At 36.1% G+C, this 22873-nt stretch overlaps 1 protein-coding gene across 4 annotated transcripts in view; it reads right to left on the reverse strand.

Annotated features, from left to right (window-relative positions):
- LUZP2 (leucine zipper protein 2) overlaps window positions 1-22873 on the reverse strand; it is a 449267-nt gene that overhangs the window by 200328 nt on the left and 226066 nt on the right. For all 4 annotated transcript variants that reach the window (XM_067749585.1, XM_067749587.1, XM_067749584.1 and 1 more), the window contains 2 exons: window positions 12757-12838; window positions 6075-6137 (listed from right to left, as the gene is read on the reverse strand). In XM_067749585.1, coding sequence (XP_067605686.1) covers window positions 6075-6137; window positions 12757-12838 — 145 coding nt within the window. The remainder of the gene's footprint in view (window positions 1-6074; window positions 6138-12756; window positions 12839-22873) is intronic.

Consider the following 22873-nt stretch of genomic DNA (forward strand, 5'->3'; position numbering starts at 1 on the left):
ATGATGGATACACAATTAACCAAAATAACCAGTTGGCCAAAATTTCTCAGAAATCATCATTTTAAAAGGTAAACCAGAAGGAATAAAGTAAGAAAGTTGTGATGGAATTATCTGAAAACATCTCAAGCACGTCCTGGACTCAGTACATATTCAACTCAAACTCTCACAAAGGTTCATCTGCAGGCACCATTTCAGAATGATGGCCCTGGAGCACTCTGTCACATTATGAAATATCCCATCATCTTCACTTGAGTGTCCTTATTGAGGCAAGAAGATGGAATAATTTATTTTACAGAGACTTACAGCCACAAGAATTGAACGAAAATGGGTTTTCTTAAAATTTACTAGAATTTTGTCTAGATCAGAGGTTATTGACTTTATTATTTTTTTGTTTCAGTCATGGACTCTCCCTGAAAATCTACATCCTCACCTTTGAAAAATACACATATGCATCTATATTTTTTTTTCTGTCATCTTAATAATTTCCAGATGGTCAGAGATTCTCTGATATCTTGCTGGGTCTCTAACTATCCCTGTTGTAGAGAATAGCAAATTAGGGAAACCAGCTTCAATCTCCAAATTTGGACACGGTGTCCAATGTTTATTTAATTTATTGAAGTCACTGGTGCTAAGAACGGACTTAAATATGGTTTTCATTTATCTTCACTGTACACAGAGTCCCGGCCCTGTGGTTTTTTGTGTGTGTAAAAATATCTGAATTATAATATTTTAGTAAAGGTAGGATTCTAACTTTGAAGAGTCAGCACCGAGTTGAGGAAATAGTTCATACAAAAGCAAAGCTAAAATCACGTGTTAAAGGATAGGCAAGAGGCCATGTATACACACAAGATATTGTAATATACACACATGCACAACTGGATACTCTATCAGTGTTAGAGCATGTCTCTCAACCACTCAGAACCCTTCAGTGATGACATAACATATACTAAAGCTGGTTACCACACTCTAACCCTTTTTTTTTTTAAAGAAAAGTTGTTAATACACTAGCTACCAAATTTTGGAACATTGTTTCCACGATGTGAAAGTTTTTCATAGTGTTAAACCCGTATTCCCAAGGAAAAATGAAAGCAAACAAATTAGAAATAAAACAAATCCTCTCTGTTTCTAAAGTGCATTGAAGCTCTAGGGCAGACATGACTTAGACTTTGCTAATCAGATATGATCCCTTCAAAATGCAGATACAGCAATTACTTACATGGGAAAACAGGCTAGATGTTATCCATGGTCTGATGCACAAGGGATATGGCTATGTGATACCGGAGCTCCCTGTGATGGGAACATAAAGGTGGCTGGCAGCTTCCTGATCTTGGCAGAGGTAGCCCTGCCTTGAGACAAACAGCTCTGGGGTTTGTTTGTGGAGTTGTTCCTAAGCTCCGCCTACAAAATGCATATGCACCTCTCCTAACATTTTGTTGAGTCCTCTAAATGGCTTAATAAGTCATTTTCTTCTTATCAGAGGTTGCTTTTTGTCACAACTGGCACATTGCCCCTAAAAACCCATGTTTTATTCCTCATACACGTGGATATGTGTCAATGATTATTTGGAACCCTTTGGAAACCCACAGATTGGCCAGGGACTTGACCTGTAGCAAGACTTTCCCCCCAGGCACTTATAACAACAGCAATAAAACAAAACATTAAAGAAGATTAAATTGCTTATTAGTAGGAGATAGAGAAGGCAGATTAGTATTTCAAAGTTGGGTTAAACTATACGAGCCATGCGAAAAATAGATGAGCTAAGTAACTGAGAGACTAGAAAGAAAGGAAAATGGAGCCGTGAAATAGTGAGAGGGAAAACCTGCTCTGGAGAGTAGTTTCGACAAATTTCTGATTTCTATCACGGGCAAAGTAAGGCACACTTTTATGGTTCCTGACTTTATTATTACCATTTTAGAAATGTGATTTCTTATTTTTTCCTTACCTCGAACCATCTTGAATAAGTCTCGGGAAAATAACCAATCATAAGAATCTATACTAAAACAAACCATCACAGAAGAGATTTGGGGTGGGGGTACTTCCCCAACTTGCCTGTCTTCCTCCTTCCCTCCCTTCCTTCCTTTATTTCCTTCTTTCTTTCCTTCCTTCCCTTCTTCCTTTTCTTCCTTCCTTCCTTCCTTTCTTCCTTTCTTTTTCCCTCTCTCTCTTCCTTTCACTTTTCTCCCCTTCCCTTTGTTATCTCTATGTACTCACTAATTTAATATAGACTATGTTTTAATACTAATCTAATTCAAAAATTTGTAGCTATGTACTCCTTTGAAAAGTCCTGAACATTATCAAACTCTCACATTTCATTAAGGAGTTTCAAACTAATCAGAGATGCTTGTCTCAATGCCTAATTTATCTAATATTTCAATACCTATGTATTACCCTACTTATCTCTTTCTTATATCTGGAAACACTATAGAGAAACTTATTTTATCCTAGGGGAAACGGTGGATAAAATTAAAGAAAATTAGAAATGACAATACAGAGAGGGTGTTTTAAAAGTGCAAAGTCAAAGAGAATTCTAAGCTTTGGAGTCAATAGAATTGTCTATATCACATCTTGATGCAGTTATGGAAGTTAGAGAAGAAAGGCTAAGTGTTTTTGTTTCTTTGTTTTGCTTTCTGGTACAACTTTTTACATTTGTTGAAACCATACAATATCCAAATACAAAATGCAAAATAAGTAATTGAATGCATAAAACGGATTACATAAGAGACATCAGAATTAGAGACAGATTAAGAAGTTACTAAAAAAAATGGTGAGATAGCTACTATAAATCAATTTTTGCACTGTGAGAAATCTCATATTCTGCAAATGTGTACACTAAAAATACAGGATGTATGAGAAAATTGTGACTGAGGAAGACCACTTACTGTGTAATTTTGTGATCATAATATTAACAAAATAATGACAATAGTAATAAAAATACAACCAAAGTTTAATATTTTCTAGCATTTATCCCCCAAATCATACTCAATCCTTTGCACAGTCTTACACTTAGAATTTACTGTTTTCTCTTTTGAGATGTAGACCCTACAGGGAATTGACTTCTAATAAAGTAGATTATCAGAATTAATTTCTGATACATATTTTTCACTAATCTCTTATTTTAATACTGGGGAATGCCTTAGAGTCTTCTATATTCACAGTTTAGTCAGATATCTTGGTGCAGTAAGAAACATTTTTTAAAATGTTTTGAAGGCACTAAAACACAACTACATGTACTAAAGGGAGGTCCTTTTGCATATTTTCTTTTGTCTTTGTATGATAAAAAGTTTCTCTAAAATTTGACAAGGCTTTCCCCTGATTGCTTCAAACCTCAACATGTTGGGAAAAATTACATATAAACCAACACAATTTTTCAAACTTTACTGACATCATTCCATCATTTATTAATTGCTAATAAGGTGATTTGGTACAAAGAAATACACACTGTGGCAGAATAGATTTGGCTTGCTGAAAGAGAATATAAGCAGAAAAGAGAATATAAGCAGAAAAGCAGAAGGCCTAGACCTGAAATTTGGAGACCCCCTAAATCTCAATAAAGCTTCTGTGAGTAAAAGCAATCCCAGACACATGTTAAATGTGATGTCCATGTGAAGACATAGATACCCATAGAGACAGATAAAATAAAGGAGCTTGAAATACTGTGATTAACACATAGCTATACTCTTTTCAGTCTCACTCTTAACTTTCTTGGTTTAAAAAAAAAAAAATTCCTATTTCTTTTTCTCTTGCATTCTCACTTTGCTATCCATATTCTCCAAATATTCTCCAATGTTCTTTCCCAGTTATGAACACAGTCTTTGAATCACGGGGTCCCATGTATTCCATTCCAGATATGACTGCCTGGATGGAAAAATCAAAATGCTTTCTGCCCTACACAGCATTTGCCTAAAAATAAAATCTAAATATTTTCCCCCTCCAAGGGATGAGGTAAATCTTAAAAACTAAATGCCTAGCTTCTAACATAAAAGTGCCTTTTAAGATATTTACCTTCACATATGAAAAAAATACCGATCATTCTTTAATAACTTTTCCAAAGTCCCTTCTTAATTTGGGACTTCCCCAATATCCTCACTCAGAAGTCATTCAGGAGATTTTGATCTTCTCCCAGAAATCTCTTTATACCTGTATGATCTCCCTCACCTCTCTGTATTTTGTTTAGTCAATTTGCCTTTTTATTTTATTACTCCTGAACAAAAATCTTTCAGGTAGTGTCCATATAATCTTACTGTGCAGAGTATGGGCCAAGTATTTTGTTTAACCTCTACATACTGATTATTTGTCAAAATAACAAATCTAAAATTTCAATGAATTAATAAAAAGGAGTCAAATTAAAAGCATTCAGTTGATAATATATGTTCACCATTAGGTTTTGTTAGAGAAGTCAAAGACTTTTCTGGTTATCAAGTATCATCTTGCAGATTTTCAATATGATGAAAGTAAATAGTAGCAAATTTAATTACAAAGCTTACATCTGGCAGCCATTCTGAAGAGTTGTATTGCTTTTTTAATTATTCTAGCCTATACACTTAGAAAATTAATATTAAACTTAAAAAATGATCCCATGGAAGGAAATAAAATATTTTATTAATCCTCATAGGTACCTGATAGGAATAATTTATAGTTTGGTTTTAAAAGAGCTTCCTCCTTAAATTCTAGATTTTTTAAAAATTATGTAAGATGAAAAGTTAACTGATAATACATACACAGAGATATAAATTAGCCCATAATCCTCTCATTCTTATACAACGGGGTTCATGCTGTTGTTGTTGTGTGCGTGTGTGTGTGTGTGTACACATCTAAATGTACTTTCTTTCTTATTTTAATACTGGCTTTACCATTGTTTTAAACATTCCCTTTGTCTTAAATGATCCATGGAAAGTTTTAGACTTGAGTAATCGGGCCCTCTCTGAGCCCCAGAGAACAAGAAATTATCTAGTACAACCAGTATTTCAGTACCTCTAGTTTACTGACATTTTCCACCATAAACAGTAAATCCAAGATTTAGGCCTCAGGGAAAACATTATCAAGTCCATCTCATTAGACTTTCTTAAGAAGACTCAGAAGAAAAAATCATTAGAAAGAAATGAAAATACAATAGAATCATAAGGAAGACACTTAAAACTTTTCTTGTTTTCCTTTTTTCTATACATCATTTTACACATTTGATAAACCATTTTAATGTCATGATCAGAGTACAAATGCTGAATCTTGATACCAAGGCCTTTGTATAGTCTATTTTTTAACCTGGGCATCAAAGTGGAAATGATATAGGAATAATGAGCTCATCTGTGTTTGAAATGTCTCAAAAAACTGGAGGAAAGAAGGGAGGGAGGGAGGAAGGGAGGAAGGAAGGGGAATAAAGGAGACTAGAAATGGCTAAAGCAGTTGATTTGGGATTTAAAATCCACCTTAGTGGGATTGATAAAAGAAGATGTACCTTTCATTAATCATGGTTTAAAAGTTCTAAATAACTAATTTCATTCAAGGAAAAAAAAGAAATAAAAAGGTGGAAATACAAATGTGATGGAGAAATTTTAGAAAATAAAGTAGTTATGTAACAGGGTAGACAAAATGTCAAAAGGAGGAAAAATCATACAGCATTTTATAGGATCCTTACATTTTAAAGGCTGTAAGGAAAGCGGTTACAGCTTATTTATTTCAAATCTACATCACTCTAAGATTACCTCACATAAATTTTTCATTCTAGATTGACTTTTCCTAACATAAGGTCCATTTCTAACTAGCTCTCTTCTTCAGTGCCTGTGATGTCATTTGGTAGACAAATACATTTATAAAATAAAAATAAATTTTTAACATTGCCCAAGCAAAATATAATTAGAAGGGAAAATGACCTGGAGATGTATGAACTAATAACGTTATCAAATAGATGTTAAAGTAGGGATTATATACTCAAGTTTTAACCTTATAGTTCCTCTCCATTAGTACTTAACTAAAGGACATATTTGCATGTGATCATACCCCAGAGCTTATGGCAAATCAATATGTTTGTTTCTGTATATTCTTTGACTTGTATGAAATTTTCCTGAAATATGTCTTACCTCATTTTGGAGATCTCGGATCATTTTGTTCTTTCTCTCCATTTCAGTCTTTAAAAAAGCAATCTGAAAATAAATAGAATATCATGTAGACATATTTCAAATTCATTTCTATAGCTTTTATAAATTTATTTTCACAATTTTTGAAGTATAATAAAATTATCTCTTTGTCAACAAATACTGAAAAAGAACAAAGGGTTAAAATTTTCATTATCCACATTTTTATTGCCAAATTCATAAATATATCAACTAGTTATATCACATAACTTTTTCATATGTAATAAAAGATTATTATTTTTTTTAAATTTAGTCTGTTTCTGTTTTGTAAATAAGTTCATCTGGGGGGGCAGGGATAGTTAGGGAGTTTGGGATTGACTGTGCACACTGCTATATGTAAAATAAATAACCAACAAGGACCCACTGTATAAAAAAAAAAATGAAGAGGGGACAAGAGAATGATATGCTTGAGATGAGATTGGTCATGTGTTGTTAATTCTTGAATCTAATTGATGGATTCATGGGGATGTATTACACTACTCCTTCCACTTTTGTGTAAGTTTGAAATTCTCCATAATTAAAAGGTTTAAAAAAATTTTTTTTAATTGAGAAATGCATGTTATGACTGTGATTCGCTTACTTGTCTAAACTTCAATGTTTAAAAATGTGGTTCTTAAACAAAGCTGAATTCTAGGGTTGGGCCTAGGAATCTCTTTTCTAAAAACATGCTCCACATAATTTTTATATAAGGCCAGGTTTGAGAGCAATTGCATAGTGATGCTCCTGACCTCAAAAGCATGGAACGTTATAACTGTACCAGAGAAACCATGATGTTTCCTGCTGAATATGATATTGTCAGAATCTGTACCCTTAGGCCAGTTATTCAAACTGTATCTGTATAAACATTGCATCTTTATCTGCCTGACTCCTTTGAAAAAGGTCAGTATAGCACAGTAGCTAAAATATGAGACACTATGGTCACTGAGGGTTCACTATTTATGTGAATGTATGACAGATGAAACATTTAATTTCTCCAATTTTCAATTTTCTGCCGGTCACATTTTTTTAAAAAGTAAAAGGAACAGGTAAAATTAATTTTACTGATATATTTTATTTAATTCAATATATTCAAAATAGTATCATTTGACATGTAATGGATTAATAATGATAAATTGACTTTTTTTTGCAATATATCTTTAGAATCCACTGTGTGTTTTACACGTACAGCATATCTCAGTTTGGACTAGCCATTTTATAATGCTCAAAAGCCTCATGTATCTTGTGGTTATATATTGAATTACATAGTCTTAGAGGATTCCTGGAATGATGCAAAAGAGACTGGCAATGTGGGTTATCTCTAGAGATAGATTAAGTCAGTAGAAATCAAATTTAGGAGTAAAGTTAATTTTTACCATATATATACACATTAAAAAAATAGTTCTGAAACCTTTCAAACATAAACAGAAGAACAAGAGTAATACTATGTAAAATGCTTCTGGGCCCACCCTAAGGATAAATATATATAAATGCTTTGTCCAATTTTCTTCAGACCTTGTAAACAAAATGTTATAGTACTATTAAAGCCCCACCTAATTTTTCTCCCTCCCCTCCCCCCAGAGGTAACCACTATCCTGGATTTGACATGTAATAGTCTTGTTCACTTTCTGTACATTATACTTGTTGTGCGCCTGTAAAGCTTTACAATACATATTAACACCTTGTCTTTTCTGGCTTGTGTAGGTGTCCTTGTATTACCATTTCCTCAAAAGGTAACAAAACCTAAACCTAACAATTTTTGATGGTCCAACTACATGTTGAAGCAGAAGCAGAAGCAGAAGCCTGAGAACCACTATGTCCATCATTTTGGTCATAACAATTTTCAAGCTTACATTTGAATTATGAATATCCTCGGAGCAACCTGAAAATTTGAGTCACACTCATTGTCCCATTAAGGAGATAGTTCAATTTAGTAATTAGATATATAATCAAGGGCAGCACATAAGAGTATCTGCTCTTAAATCTAAAATAGCACAATATTTACAGAATCAAATCTAAATGTTTTCCCTCTGTTTGAGAGTGAGCAATTACAATTATTTCATTCTCCCCTTCTTATCCAACTTTCAACTACATCAACTATAGTCTTCCTAGCAGAAAGAGTAATTGTTGAATGATTTGCAACAATTAAAATATATACTTATTTAATCCTTAGTTAACCTAGAATCCTCAAATAGGGAAAAAAAGGCACAAACAGTTTGAGTCTTTACCAAAGTTTGGAAGTGATGAGTCCCAGTACTATGAAATCTATCTTTTCCTAGATTCCACCAGATGCACATTAAAAAAAAATCATGCTTTTACTAAATATATGTTATTCCCATATTTGTTAAGCTTTCTGTCATCTCTTTCTGGACTTTGACTTAGAAAATATCAGTCATTCAACTCAAAACATAAACACGTTCCCTCCAAAAGATAAGTATTATTTATTTCCGCAGGTATTTGCATTTATTGATCATGATGATATATTTTGTTAATATAGTCTTGAATTTGTTCTTATAGACCTTTTACATGTACATTCGTTAGCAGAAAAATAGCTATTAGTTTACACATACAGCCATTAGTTGATTTTGGAATCATAACTGATGAAGTTTGCAAAATGAGATGAAAGTTTTCAATTTTTTTCTATTTTCCAGAAAATATTTGCCTATATTTGAAGTCAACTGATCTTTAAAAATTAGTAGAAGTCACCATGAAAACCTTCTGGCTTTGAAATACTTGGGAAAGGAGGTCTTTTAGCATAATAAAATTCCAACTGTGTTCAGCTATTCAATTGCTGAATTTCTTCTCGCAGAAGTTTTAGAATTTTATATTTATTTATCTAGAAATTTACATATACATTTTTAAATGTATCAGGGAACTGTTGCTCATAATACGTTATCTGTTTGAATTCCTATTACAATTATGACTCTTAGCTCTTTTTTTTTTTTTTTTTTTTTTTTTTTTTGCGGTAAGCGGGCCTCTCACTGTTGTGGCCTCTCCCGTTGTGGAGCACAGGCTCCTGACGCGCAGGCTCAGCGGCCATGGCTCACGGGCCTAGCCGCTCCGCGGCATGTGGGATCTTCCCGGACCAGGGCACGAACCCGTGTCCCCTGCATCGGCAGGCGGACTCCCAACCACTGTGCCACCAGGGAAGCCCTTAGCTCCTTTTTTGATTCAACATTTTAAAATTTGAGTCTGTCTTTCTATTCTTAATCTTTCTCATATCTTAAAGTCTTTTATCATAGTCTTTTCAAATAACTTAAATTTACCTTTTTTTGTTTTCTATTTTATTGTCTTCACTAGTCTTTAAAATACGCTCTTTATTGCACTGATGTTTTGCTTTTTAAATAACTTCTTGAATTTATGTTGCTAATCTTTTATTTTCTGAAAAAATGCATTTAAAGCTATCAATTCACCTCAATTATTATATTGGCATATAGTGTCTTCACTATTATTAAGTATTTCTTTATTTCTTTTATTATTTCTTATTAACCGAAGGGTTATTAGAAAATGTATTATATATTTTCCAAACATAAAGAATTGTTTAACCATTTATAAAAAGTTATTTTAAATTTTATAACAAAAGGATTGAATAACATAGTATATATGCTAGTCATATTTTTGAACGTATATAACTTTTTGTATTATACATATTATATTTCTATAAAATTTCTATAGATATTTTGCATGTACTTAAAAAGAATATAGTCACTTTTTTAGAGATTTCTATATATATCTAATATTTATTACTACAAGTTGTATTTTTAAGATCTTTGTATTTGCCTATTTCTCCCTTCACTTATAGATTGATGGATATGGAAGCTGATTTGTTAAGTACATTTATGTTTATGATGGTTATAACTATAACCACCTCATTTTATTTATTTATTTTTCTTTGCTAGCATATAATGCTCTCTCTTACATTATATCTGTGCTTTAAATTCTATTTGCCAGCATTAATATTGCTGTCAATCATTTACTTCCTTTATGTTGTTTTGCATATATTTTCCTGTATTGCTTACTTTAAGTATGTGGTCTTCTCAGTTGTTAAAATTAGCACATTTGCATATATTGTCCTAATTTCTTAATTGCAGTTATTCTGTGTCTTTTAAAAATTATTATTAAAATTAACCCATTTAAATTATCATTATTTCTAATACATTGAAACTTCTGCCAACAGTAATTCTTTTGCCTACATTTTTCTTTCAATTGGATAATTTATTTATTTTATTTTTTTCTTTCTATTGAGTAGATCAAATTTAGTTTAGATTCTACTATCTACTATATGCCAGATATAATTTTAGGGAAATTATGTATGTTATTTTAATTTTAATTATTCCCCAAATTCTTCAAATAAGGAAACCTGCAGAAGTTAAAGAGCTTACTCAAATTTACAGATAGTAGATTGTCCACTAGGAATTTAAAACCAGAATATTCTTATTCTGTAGCACATGTTAGGTTATGAATACATATAGGGTGTTCCTGGTTTAGTAGAGTATTTGGGGGTGCGAGAGGAAAATCCTCCCTCAAGATTCAATGCTGAACTTTAAGAAAAGCACTGCAAGGATTCTGAGGTGAGGATAAAGCTGACTCGGCCAGTCCTGTCTCCTCCTTCTTCCCAACTATGCATCCTTTGTCCCCACTTTTGCCATACTTGACTCTTCTAACTTTTGTTGAGCTCTTTCAAATGTTAGAGCTTTCTTCTTTTGGGATGTTAGACACACTGTGCATAACATATTGGAATAAACACAGGTTCATGCCTTGGCTTCTCCAAATGCTAGATGTGTAAATACAAGCAAGACTTATTCATTTTCAGAAAAAAAAAACAAACAAAAAAAACAACAACAGTAGTGTGCAGTTTTATTGTGAGAATCTGAGAAAACAGTATTGTGAATATTTCTATTCTGTTCTAACTGTCATTATTTGTGACTGGGCTATGAAGAAGTTGAGATTAAATGTGATAGGTCAAGAAAGAAATGGGATTGCAATTAGGGTTGCTTCTTATGCTGGGTCAGATTCTGAGGGGAGGAATCAACATGATAGTGCTAAAAATATGTCTGTTCTTTTATGTAACACCTGCTGTCCAAAGAGCCAGACACTAGAACACCTTGTACGTTAGCAGTGAGTGTTGCCATGGCATAACAGAGAAGAACAAAGATGCTCATCCTTACAGGTGGGCTGGACAGATAACAGTGAATTTATTAACAAGAAATAATCCTGCACCCAGAAGAATCAACAGCCATTATTAAAAAGACTGTCTCCAAGAAGCAGGTACCCCAGATGACAGACAGGGCTAAGTTTCAGAAGCGAAACTTTATACCCTAATCCAGATTATTCAAGGAAGACTTGCAAAAGAAAGACAGGATGACAATTCTTAAAGGAGCTTAAGGGATCCCAGGTAATCAACCTGGATGAAGACCTTGTATTAGTCCAGTTTCTAGCTTCTGTAAACTTGATGCTTTAACATCTACCTTACACATATACGCAGACTAGCCTTGTTATGGACAACCCAGTAATATGCTTGCATCATCCTATCTTGACCTCCTGCCTTCCTCATCGCTGCTCCTTCCCCACCCACTCCTCCTGGTGGTAAGCTTTTCAAATACACACTAACCAATACAGAGCCTAGAACTCCAGCCACCCCTTGTACTGAGTTCTCACACTTAAGGCGACTGTCCACCTGCCTTAATCACCCCAGGGCCGGATACCAGAAAAATAGTCCCTGTGCCCCAGAGCCTGCTGAAATAATTCAAATGGGCCAATCCTAGGCCTGCTTACCCTGCCTAGCCCATTCCTTCCCACAGAAACCACAGTAAAGGCTCTTGTGCACAGTTTCCCCACCTTCCTTTGCCTTGTGCCTGACCTGGTGCTTGCCTGCGTGGTCCCCGGTCATGTGGCATGCCCCCCTCTTGGGAACTGTGAGAAATAAACTATCTTTCCAAAGGTAATTGTTTCCTGATCTATTGGTCTTACTATACCTCAAATTTTCTATTAATATACTATATTTTGAAATAGATTCAGGTCCTCGAACAAGATAAAAGGTTCAATCTCCATAAATGGTACATAAGTGCATGTGGGGAATGAGGTAGAAATCTAGTTTTTAGCACTACTATCCAGAACACTATCTGTCCTGCCCGTGGTGAGTATCAGTTATAAGAACTGAAACGTGAGGGTCAATAGAACATCATTTTGAGAGAGAAATTCTGGAGAGAAGTTTGATTCTTAAACTTTGGGGTGTCTCAGAATCACCTGTGTAGTTGATTAAGTAGGCAGATGGTGTGGCTCCACCCTTGGGAGATGTCTATTCAGTGGATGCAGGGTATGGCTTAGGGATCTGTATAGTTTAACTTAGTTCAAGGTCACACCCCAAAATTCAAGAGCCACTGATAGGGGGCCCGACACCAACACTCTTGCCCTGAGTTTTTCATCCATAAATAAGGGTTAGGAATCAGAAGACCCCTAAAAATCAAATACAACGAAAATATTTTTTTGAAATGATTGCTGCTAAGTATTTTTGTAATCTTGTTGATTGTGTTGTTTTCATTATACTTTCATTTATATTTGTCACAGGCGTATTTGTTCCATAATGATTTTAGGGAAAAAAGTTAACAATTTTCCAGGCCCAAAGCAAAGGACACAGAAGAGAAACACTTACAGTAGCCTGCTGTTTTTCTGCTTTCTCAGTTGTCTCTTTAAGCTGATTTTCCAGGGCCTCCTGGAGAGACTTCATTTGTTCTCTGTTTAGTAGAAAATAGAGAGCAAAAGAGAGACATCATATAAATCTCTTATTTCCTATTTACACGATGAAAGGAGGTTTTGCTGTATATATACATTTAGGAAACATAACTAGAATATATAGAGCCACGGTTAAACATACAAGATGTATCTCAGGACTCTGGTAATAAAGAGTCTTCTCTCCCATGCAAGCACTAAAAGCAAGCTGTATTTAAGGGAAATTGCCTTACTATTGTGTCTTATAAGAATCCTACTGTGTGAATCATCTGTGAGCTGCATAATGTGTTAAATCAAATCGATATAATAATTAGAGTTAGAAAGCTAATTTTAGTGACAGCATGCCAGGGTGTGAACATGCTGTTTAGAAAAAAAGTTAACATAGACTTGCTGATGGGATAAAATTATCATTCCCTTGGATGCTCCACATTAACTAATTCTAAAGCACTGTGTTTTAGACATCCTGTATAAGGTCTGAGACTTTTTGTAAAAACAAAGAGAAAAAAGACGTATATTTAATGCAAAAGCTGCCTCATTTATTGGAGATAATAAAAAATACACCTGCACATATATACATATTGTGTCTCAAGTTCAGTAGGACATAAGGACCCTGTCTCACATTAAAAATATAAATATTTTCATAAATATGAATTCCTCTCAAGGGTTTAGGATTTTCTCAATTATGACAAATTTTATTATATTACTGTGCCTTCATTTTATCACCTAAGCTATCACTTCAAAAAGTTCAGATAGGAGAGAGGGGGAAGATGGCGGAAGAGTAAGACGTGGAGATCACCTTCCTCCCCACAGATACACCAGAAATACATCTACACGTGGAACAACTCCTACAGAACACCTACTGAATGCTGGCATAAGACCTCAGACCTCCCAAAAGGCAAGAAACTCCCCACGTACCTGGGTAGAGCAAAAGAAAAAAGGAAAAACAGAGACAAAAGGATAGGGACGGGACCTGCATCAGTGGAAGGGAGCTGTGAAGGAGGAAACGTTTCCACACACTAGGAAGCCCCTTTGAGGGCGGAGACTGTGGGTGGTGGAGTGGGGGAGCTTCGGGGCCGTGGAGGAGAGCGCAGCAACAGGGTTGCGGCCGGCAAAGTGGAGTGATTCCCGCACAGAGGATCGGTGCCGACCAGCACTCACCAGCCTGAGAGGCTTGTCTGCTCACCCGCCGGAGCAGGCGGGTCTGGGAGCTGAGGCTTGGGCTTCAGTCGGAGCGCAGGGATAGGACTGGGGTTGGCGGCGTGAACACAGTCTGTGGAGGTTAGTGCACCACGGCTAGCCGGGAGGGAGACTGGGAAAAAGTCTGGACCCGCCGAAGAGGCAAGAGACTTAGCACTTCCCTCTTTGTTTCCTGGTGCGCGAGGAGAGGGGATTAAGAGCGCTGCTTAAAGGAGCTCCAGAGACAGGCTCGAGCTGCCGCTAACAGCGCGGACGCCAGAGACGGGCATGAGACGATAAGGCTGCTGCTGCCGCCACCAAGAAGCCTGTGTGCGAGCACAGGTCACTCTCCACACCGGCCCTCCTGGGAGCCTGTGCAGCCCGCCACTGCCAGGGTCCCGGGATCCAGGGACAACTTCCCCAGGAGAACGCATGGAGCACCTCAGGCTCGTGCAACGTCATGCAGGTCTCTGCCGCCGCAGGCCCGCCCCGCACTCCGTGCCCCTCCCTCTCCCCAGCCTGAGTGAGCCAGAGACCCAGAATCAGCGGCTACTTTAACCCCGTCCTGTCTGAGCGAAGAAGAGGCGACCTACACGCAGAGGCGGGGCCAAATCCAAAGCTGAACACCGGGAGCTGTGCGATCAAAGAAGAGAAAGGGAAATCTCTCCCAGCAGCCTCAGGAGCAGCGGATTGAATCTACACAATCAACTTGATGTACCCTGCATCTGTGGAATACCTGAATAGACAACGAATCATCCCAAATTGAGGAGGTGGACTTTGAGAGCAAGATTTATTATTTTTTCCCCTTCTTCTCTTTTTGTGAGTGCGTATGTGTATGCTTCTGTGTGAGTTTTGTCTGTATAGCTTTGCTTTCACCATTTGTCCTAGGGTTCTATCCATCCATTTTTTGTTATAACGATTTAAAAAATTTTTTCTTAATAATTATTTTTATTTTATTTTAATAACTTTATTTTATTTTATCTTTATTTATTTTATTTTATCCTCTTTCTTCCTTTCTTTTTACTTTTTCTCCCTTTCATTCTGAGCCCTGTGGATGAAAGACTCTTGGTGCTACAGCCAGGAGTCAGTGCTGTGCCTCTGAGGTTGGAGAGTCAACTTCAGGACACTGGTGCACAAGGGACCTCCCAGCTCCATGTAATATCAAACGGGGAAAATCTCCCAAAGATCTCCATCTCAACACCAACACCCAGCTTCACTCAATGACCAGCAAGCTACAGTGCTGGACACCATATGCCAAACAACTAGCAAGACAGGAACACAACCCCACCCATCAGCAGAGAGGCTCCCTAAAATCATAATAAGTCCACAGACACCCCAAAACACACCACCAGACGTTGACCTGCCCACCAGAAAGACAAGATCCAGCCTCATCCACCAGAACACAGGCACCAGTCCCCTCCACCAGGAAGACTACACAACACACTGAACCAACCTTAGCCACTGGGGACAAACACCAAAAACAACAGGAACTACGAACCTGCAGCCTGCAAAAAGGAGACCCCAAACACAGTAAGATAAGCAAAATGAGAAGACAGAAAAACACACAGCATATGAAGGAGCAAGATAAAAACCCACCAGATGTAACAAATGAAGAGGAAATAGGCAGTCTACCTGAAAAAGAATTCAGAATAATGATAGTAAAGATGATCCAAAATCTTGGAAATAGAATAGACAAAATGCAAGAAACATTTAACAAGGACCTAGAAGAACTAAAGATGAAACAAGCGACGATGAACAACACAATAAATGAAATTAAAAATACTCTAGAAGGGATCAATAGCAGAATAATTGAGGCAGAAGAACGGATGAGTGACCTGGAAGATAAAATAGTGGAAATAACTACTGCAGAGCAGAACAAAGAAAAAACAATGAAAAGAATTGAGGACAGTCTCAGAGACACCTGGGACAACATTAAACGTACCAACATTCGAATTATACGGGTTCCAGAAGAAGAAGAGAAAAAGAAAGGGACTGAGAAAATATATGAAGAGATTATAGTTGAAAACTTCCCTAATATGGGAAAGGAAATAGTTAATCAAGCCCAAGAAGCACAGAGAGTCCCATACAGGATAAATCCAAGGAGAAATACGCCAAGACACGTATTAATCAAACTGTCAAAAATTAAATACAAAGAGGGCACATTAAAAGCAGCAAGGGAAAAACAACAAATAACAAACAAGGGAATTCCCATAAGGTTAACAGCTGATCTTTCAGCAGAAACTCTGAAAACCAGAAGGGAGTGGCAGGACATATGTAAAGTGATGAAGGAGAAAAACCTACAACCAAGATTACTCTACCCAGCAAGGATCTCATTCAGATATGATGGAGAAATTAAAACCTTTACAGACAAGCAAAAGCTGAGAGAGTTCAGCATCACCAAACCAGCTTTACAACAAATGCTAAAGGAACTTCTCTAGACAAGAAACACAAGAGAAGGAAAAGACCTATAATAACAAACCCAAAACAATTAAGAAAATGGGAATAGGAACATACATATCGATAATTACCTTAAATGTAAATGGATTAAATGCTTCCAACAAAAGACACAGACTGGCTGAATGGATAAAAAAACAAGACCCATATATATGCTGTCTACAAGAGACCCATTTCAGACCTAGAGACACATACACACTGAAAGTAAGGGAATGGAAAAAGATATTCCATGAAAATGGACACCAAAAGAAAGCTGGAGTAGCAATTCTCATATCAGACAAGATAGACTTTAAAATAAAGACTATTAGAAGAGACAAAGAGGGACACTACATAATGATCAAGAGATCAATCCAAGAAGAAGATATAACAATTGTAAATATTTATGCACCTAACATAGGAGCACCTCAGTACATAAGGCAAATACTAACAGCCATAAAAGGGGAAATCGACAGTAACCCATTCATAGTAGGGGACTTAACACCCCACTTTCACCCATGGACAGATCATCCAAAATGAAAATTAATAAGGAAATACAAGCTTTAAATGATACATTAAACAAGATGGACTTAATGATACTTATAGAACATTCCATCCAAAAACAACAGAATACACATTTTTCTCAAGTGCTCATGGAACATTCTCCATGATAGATCATATCTTGGGTCACAAATCAAGCCTTGGTAAATTTAAGAAAACTGAAACTGTATCAAGGATGTTTTCCGACCACAACACTATGAGAATAGATATCAATTGCAGGAAAAGACCTGTAAAAAATACAAACACATGGAAGCTAAACAGTACACTACTTAATAATGAAGTGATCACTGAAGATATCAAAGAGGAAATCAAAAAATACCTGGAAACAAATGACAATGGAGACACGACGACCCAAAACCTATGGGATGCAGCAAAAGCAGTTCTAAGAGGGAAGTTTATAGCAATACAATCCTACCTTAAGAAACAGGAAACATCTCGAATAAAAAACCTAACCTTGCACCTAAAGCAATTAGAGAAAGAAGAACAAAAAAACCCCAAAGTTAGCAGAAGGAAAGAAATCATAAAAATCAGATCAGAAATAAATGAAAAAGAAATGAAGGAAATGATAGCAAAGATCAATAATACTAAAAGCTGGTTCTTTAAGACGATAAACAAAATTGACAAACCATTAGCCAGACTCTCAAGAAAAATAGGGAGAAGACTCAAATCAATAGAATTAGAAATGATACAGAGAAGTAACAACTGACACTGCAGAAATACAAAAGATCATGAGAGACTACTACAAGCAACTCTATGCCAATAAAAAGGACAATCTGGAAGAAATGGACAAATTCTTAGAAATGCACAACCTGCCAAGACTGAATCAGGAAGAAATAGAAAATATGAACAGACCAATCAAAAGCACTGAAATTGAAACTGTGATTAAAAATCTTCCAACAAACAAAAGCCCAGGACCAGATGGCTTCACAGGCGAATTCTATCAAACATTTAGAGAAGAGCTAATACCTATGCTTCTCAAACTCTTCCAAAATATAGCAGAGGGAGGAACACTCCCAAACTCATTCTACGAGGCCACCATCACCCTGATACCAAAACCAGACAAGGATGTCACAAAGAAAGTAAACTACAGGCCAATATCACTGATGAACATAGATGCAAAAATCCTCAACAAAATACTAGCAAACAGAATCCAACAGCACATTAAAAGGATCACACACCATGATCAAGTGGGGTTTATTCCAGGAATGCAAGGATTCTTCAATATATGTAAATCAATCAACGTGATACACCATATTAACAAATTGAAGGAGAAAAACCATATGGCCATCTCAATAGATGCAGAGAAAGCTTTTGACAAAATTCAACACCCATTTATGATAAAAACCCTCCAGAAAGTAGGCATAGAGGGAACTTTCCTCAACATAATAAAGGCCATATATGACAAACCCACAGCCAACATCATCCTCTATGGTGAAAAACTGAAACCATTTCCACTAAGATCAGGAACAAGACAAGGTTGCCCACTCTAACCATTCTTATTCAACATAGTTTTGGAAGTTTTAGCCACAGCAATCAGAGAAGAAAAGGAAATAAAAGGAATCCAAATTGGAAAAGAAGAAGTAAAGCTGTCACTGTTTGTAGATGACATGATACTATACATAGAGAATCCTAAAGATGCTACCAGAAAACTACTAGAGCTAATCAATGAATTTGGTAAAGTAGCAGGATACAAAATTAATGCACAGAAATCTCTGGTATTCCTGTACACTAATGATGAAAAATCTGCAAGTGAAATCAAGAAAACACTCCCATTTACCATTGCAACAAAAAGAATAAAATACCTAGGAATAAACCTACCTAAGGAGACAAAAGACCTGTATGCAGAAAATTATAAGACACTGATGAAAGAAATTAAAGATGATACAAATAGATGGAGAGATATACCATGTTCTTGGATTGGAAGGATCAACATTGTGAAAATGACTCTACTACCCAAAGCAATCTACAGATTCAATGCAATCCCTATCAAACTACCACTGGCATTTTTCACAGAACGAGAACAAAAAAATTCACTATTTGTATGGAAACACAAAAGACCCCGAATAGCCAAAGCAATCTTGAGAACAAAAAACGAAGCTGGAGGAATCAGGCTCCCTGACTTCAGAGTTTACTACAAAGCTACAGTAATCAAGACACTATGGTACTGGCACAAAAACAGAAATATAGATCAATGGAACAGGATAGAAATCCCAGAGATCAACCCACGCACATATGGTCACCTTATCTTTAATAAAGGAGGCAGGAATGTCCAGTGTAGAAAGGACAGCGTCTTCAATAAGTGGTGCTGGGAAAACTGGACAGGTACATGTAAATGTATGAGATTAGATCACTCCCTAACACCATACACAAAAATAAGCTAAAAATGGATTAAAGACCTAAATGTAAGGCCAGAAACTATCAAACTCTTAGAGGAAAACATAGGCAGAACACTCTATGACAGAAATCACAGCAAGATCTTTTTTGACCCACCTCAGAGAGAAATGGAAATAAAAACAAAAATAAACAGATGGGACCTAATGAAACTTAAAAGCTTTTGCACAGCAAAGGAAACCATTAACAAGACAAAAAGACAACCCTCAGAATGGGAGAAAATATTTGCAAATGAAGCAACTGACAAAGGATTAATCTCCAGAATTTACAAGCAGGTCATGCAGCTTAATACCAAAAAAACAAACAACGCAATCCAAAAATGGGGAGAAGACCTAAATAGACATTTCTCCAAAGAAGATATACAGACTGCTAACAAACACATGAAAGAATGCTCAACATCATTAATCATTAGAGAAATGCAAATCAAAACTACAATGAGATACCATCTCACACCAGTCAGAATGGCCAACATAAAAAAATCTAGAAACAATAAATGCTGGAGAGGGTGTGGAGAAAAGGGAACACTCTTGCACTGCGGGTGGGAATGTGAATTGGTACAGCCACTATGGAGAACAGTATGGAGGTTCCTTAAAAAACTACAAATAGAACTACCATATGACCCAGCAATCCCACTACTGGGCATATACCCTGAGAAAACCATAATTCAAAGAGTCATGTACCAAAATGTTCATTGCAGCTCTATTTACAATAGCCAGGAGGTGGTAACAACCTAAGTGTCCGTCATCAGATGAATGGATAAAGAAGATGTGGCATATATATACAATGGAATATTACTCAGCCATAAAAAGAAACAAAATTGAGCTATTTGTAATGAGGTGGATGGACCTAGAGTCTGTCATACAGAGTGAAGTAAGTCAGAAAGAGAAAGACAAATACCGTATGCTAACACATATATATAGAATCTAAAAAAAATAAGTCATAAAGAATCTTGGGGTAAGAAAGGAATAAAGACATAGACCTACTAGAGAATGGGCTTGAGGATATGGGGAGGGGGAAGGGTAAGCTGGGACAAAGTGAGAGAGTGGCATGGACATATATACACTACCAAACCTAAAATAGATAGCTAGTGGGAAGCAGCCGCATAGCACAGGGAGATCAGCTCGGTGCTTTGTGACCACCTAGAGGGATGGGATAGGGAGGGTGGGAAGGAGGGAGATGCAAGAGGGAAGAGATATGGAAACATATGTATATGTATAACTGATTCACTTTGTTATAAAGGAGAAACTAACACACCATTGTAAAGCAATTATACTCCAATAAAGATGTAAAAAAAAAAAAAAGTTCAGATAGCAGATTACAGTATATGAGTGAGTGTGTGTGTAGGTGTGTGTTAAGTATGGCTAAAGGAATAAACTCCTTCAACGCAACAGCAACAACCAAACAGAAACCTCTTCTAGTCTTACCAGCAGACAAACTAAATTTCCCAGTCTAGAGCGAAAAGACAACTTCTGGAACAAAAATATTTTCTTGGTGTGTAACCACAATAAAGAGACTATGGGATAGGAAAGCATGTTCTTAGACTCTTTTTTTTGTTTGTTTTTCACCTATAAATGGGCACAATAATAGAACTACCTCATAGGTTTATAGTGAGGTTTAGAAGATGTAATATAGGCAAAATGCTTAGCAAATGCCTGGAAAATAATCACGTAATACACGAAACCATTATCACAACCACTGGCACCACTTGAGGTCCCTGTGTTCATTCTTTGACCACCACATCCTGCACAACCACAAGCTGCTCTTTCATCCAGAAGGATTTAATGATTACTCTAGAAACTATTAGGTCCCAGTTTCAATTTTAGGAATATCCATGAGAGTCTATACGATCGCTGGAATCAATCTGGATTTTGTTTATCAAGGCAACGTATAACAGGAACAAGTTATAAAATAATTACAGTCACTTTGGTTTTTAGATGATTTATGCTTGTTTGGGTAAAGCTTTAACATGCTTTTGCTTAAAGTGGATTTTAATTCTCAGCTTCCATTACGGCCTCAAACCGGTTTTATTTATCAGAATTGTTTCACATGTAGACTTCCATTATTTCTCCTGATATTTTCCACAAAGAGCATGCGTGGCATAATATAATACAAAATAATAGTAATATTTACATATATTGTAGGCTTACAGTATACCAGGCAGTCCATAAAATGGAAAACTGATACATAAAGAGGTGGTGGAATTGTGTTCTGCAGACTATGTGCTCAAATTCTAGAGAGTCATTATACTACCCCTATTGAGGGAGACAGACAGAGAGAAAGAAAGAAGGAAGGATCTACATTCTATTCCTAACACTCAAATCTTCAACAAGTACTGAATAAAAATGCAATAGGACTATTATATTTCCAACTAGAAAAAAGTTATAATAAAATCTTGTAATACTTATTTGTTATTTCTGGGTTTTAAAATTCTCATTTTTATTTTAAAGTGATACATATATTTTAAAATTAAATGATAAAATTCATATATTTTATAAAAATTAAAATAAGTGTTTATATATGTATATATATTCAAAAATGCCCACATACTGACATCTATAGGCAATAGGGAGTAAGAAAAAAATAAGTTGCAAAAACTGTTAAAAGCTGGAGAAGGTACAGAATTCTCATTTTCATGTCGAGGAAAGCTATCAGACAGAATGGCAAAGCGGGACTTTTGAAACTTCTGAACCTCTCCATCTCCTTTTTCAGACTTATTTCTGCACATTCTCACTGCTCCCATGCTTTAGGTGGCCCCAAACTCCTGTCCCACAACTTGCTCAGTTCTACTCCGACCACCCCCTCTCCACCAAATGGGATTTGCACAAACTATGTAGAGCTACTCTTGGGCTCTATTTAGCACTAAACTGAAGCTTGAATCTAAAGAACTGTTGGCTCCAGCGACACTGTGATAGGGTTTCTCAGATGTTGAGTACATTTTACCATAGAAGTTCATGGTTACAAGGGATTTTAAAAGGCAGCTGTTTCACACATCTTCCATCCCCAATTATAAATATAAAAATACCTCACCCTACAGGAAGGTATTCTTTTCATGTCGTTACCAGATTGTATTGTCATAACATCACAGATAGAAACCTTGCCACTATCTCAGGCATTCTTTTCCTTTACAGAGAACTCGATATACTAAAATCCATTAGTACACAGAGTCCAAAACTGCCTTCTCAAAATCTCTACCCACCATCCACCGGAGAGAGCAAAATGTTTTATTCCTTTTTATTTTCAAGACAGCTTTTCAGAAACTTCAGGGTACTCCTTTATCTCCCAGGGTCTCTATTTTTTGGTTACTTATTCTCACTCTTCACATAGTATGGCTTAAAAGTCTCTCCATCAACCGGAGGACACTTCTATGAATATTACCTAAGCTGTCTAAATATTTCTGAAATGTAACAAGAGTCAATGCAACTTTCTCCTTCTCATGTAAAAGTATGCGTGCATGTGCACACGCACACACGTACACTACACAC

This window comes from Pseudorca crassidens, chromosome 9, assembly GCF_039906515.1.
Source record: "Pseudorca crassidens isolate mPseCra1 chromosome 9, mPseCra1.hap1, whole genome shotgun sequence".
In the NCBI taxonomy this organism is placed as follows: Eukaryota; Metazoa; Chordata; class Mammalia; order Artiodactyla; family Delphinidae; genus Pseudorca; species Pseudorca crassidens.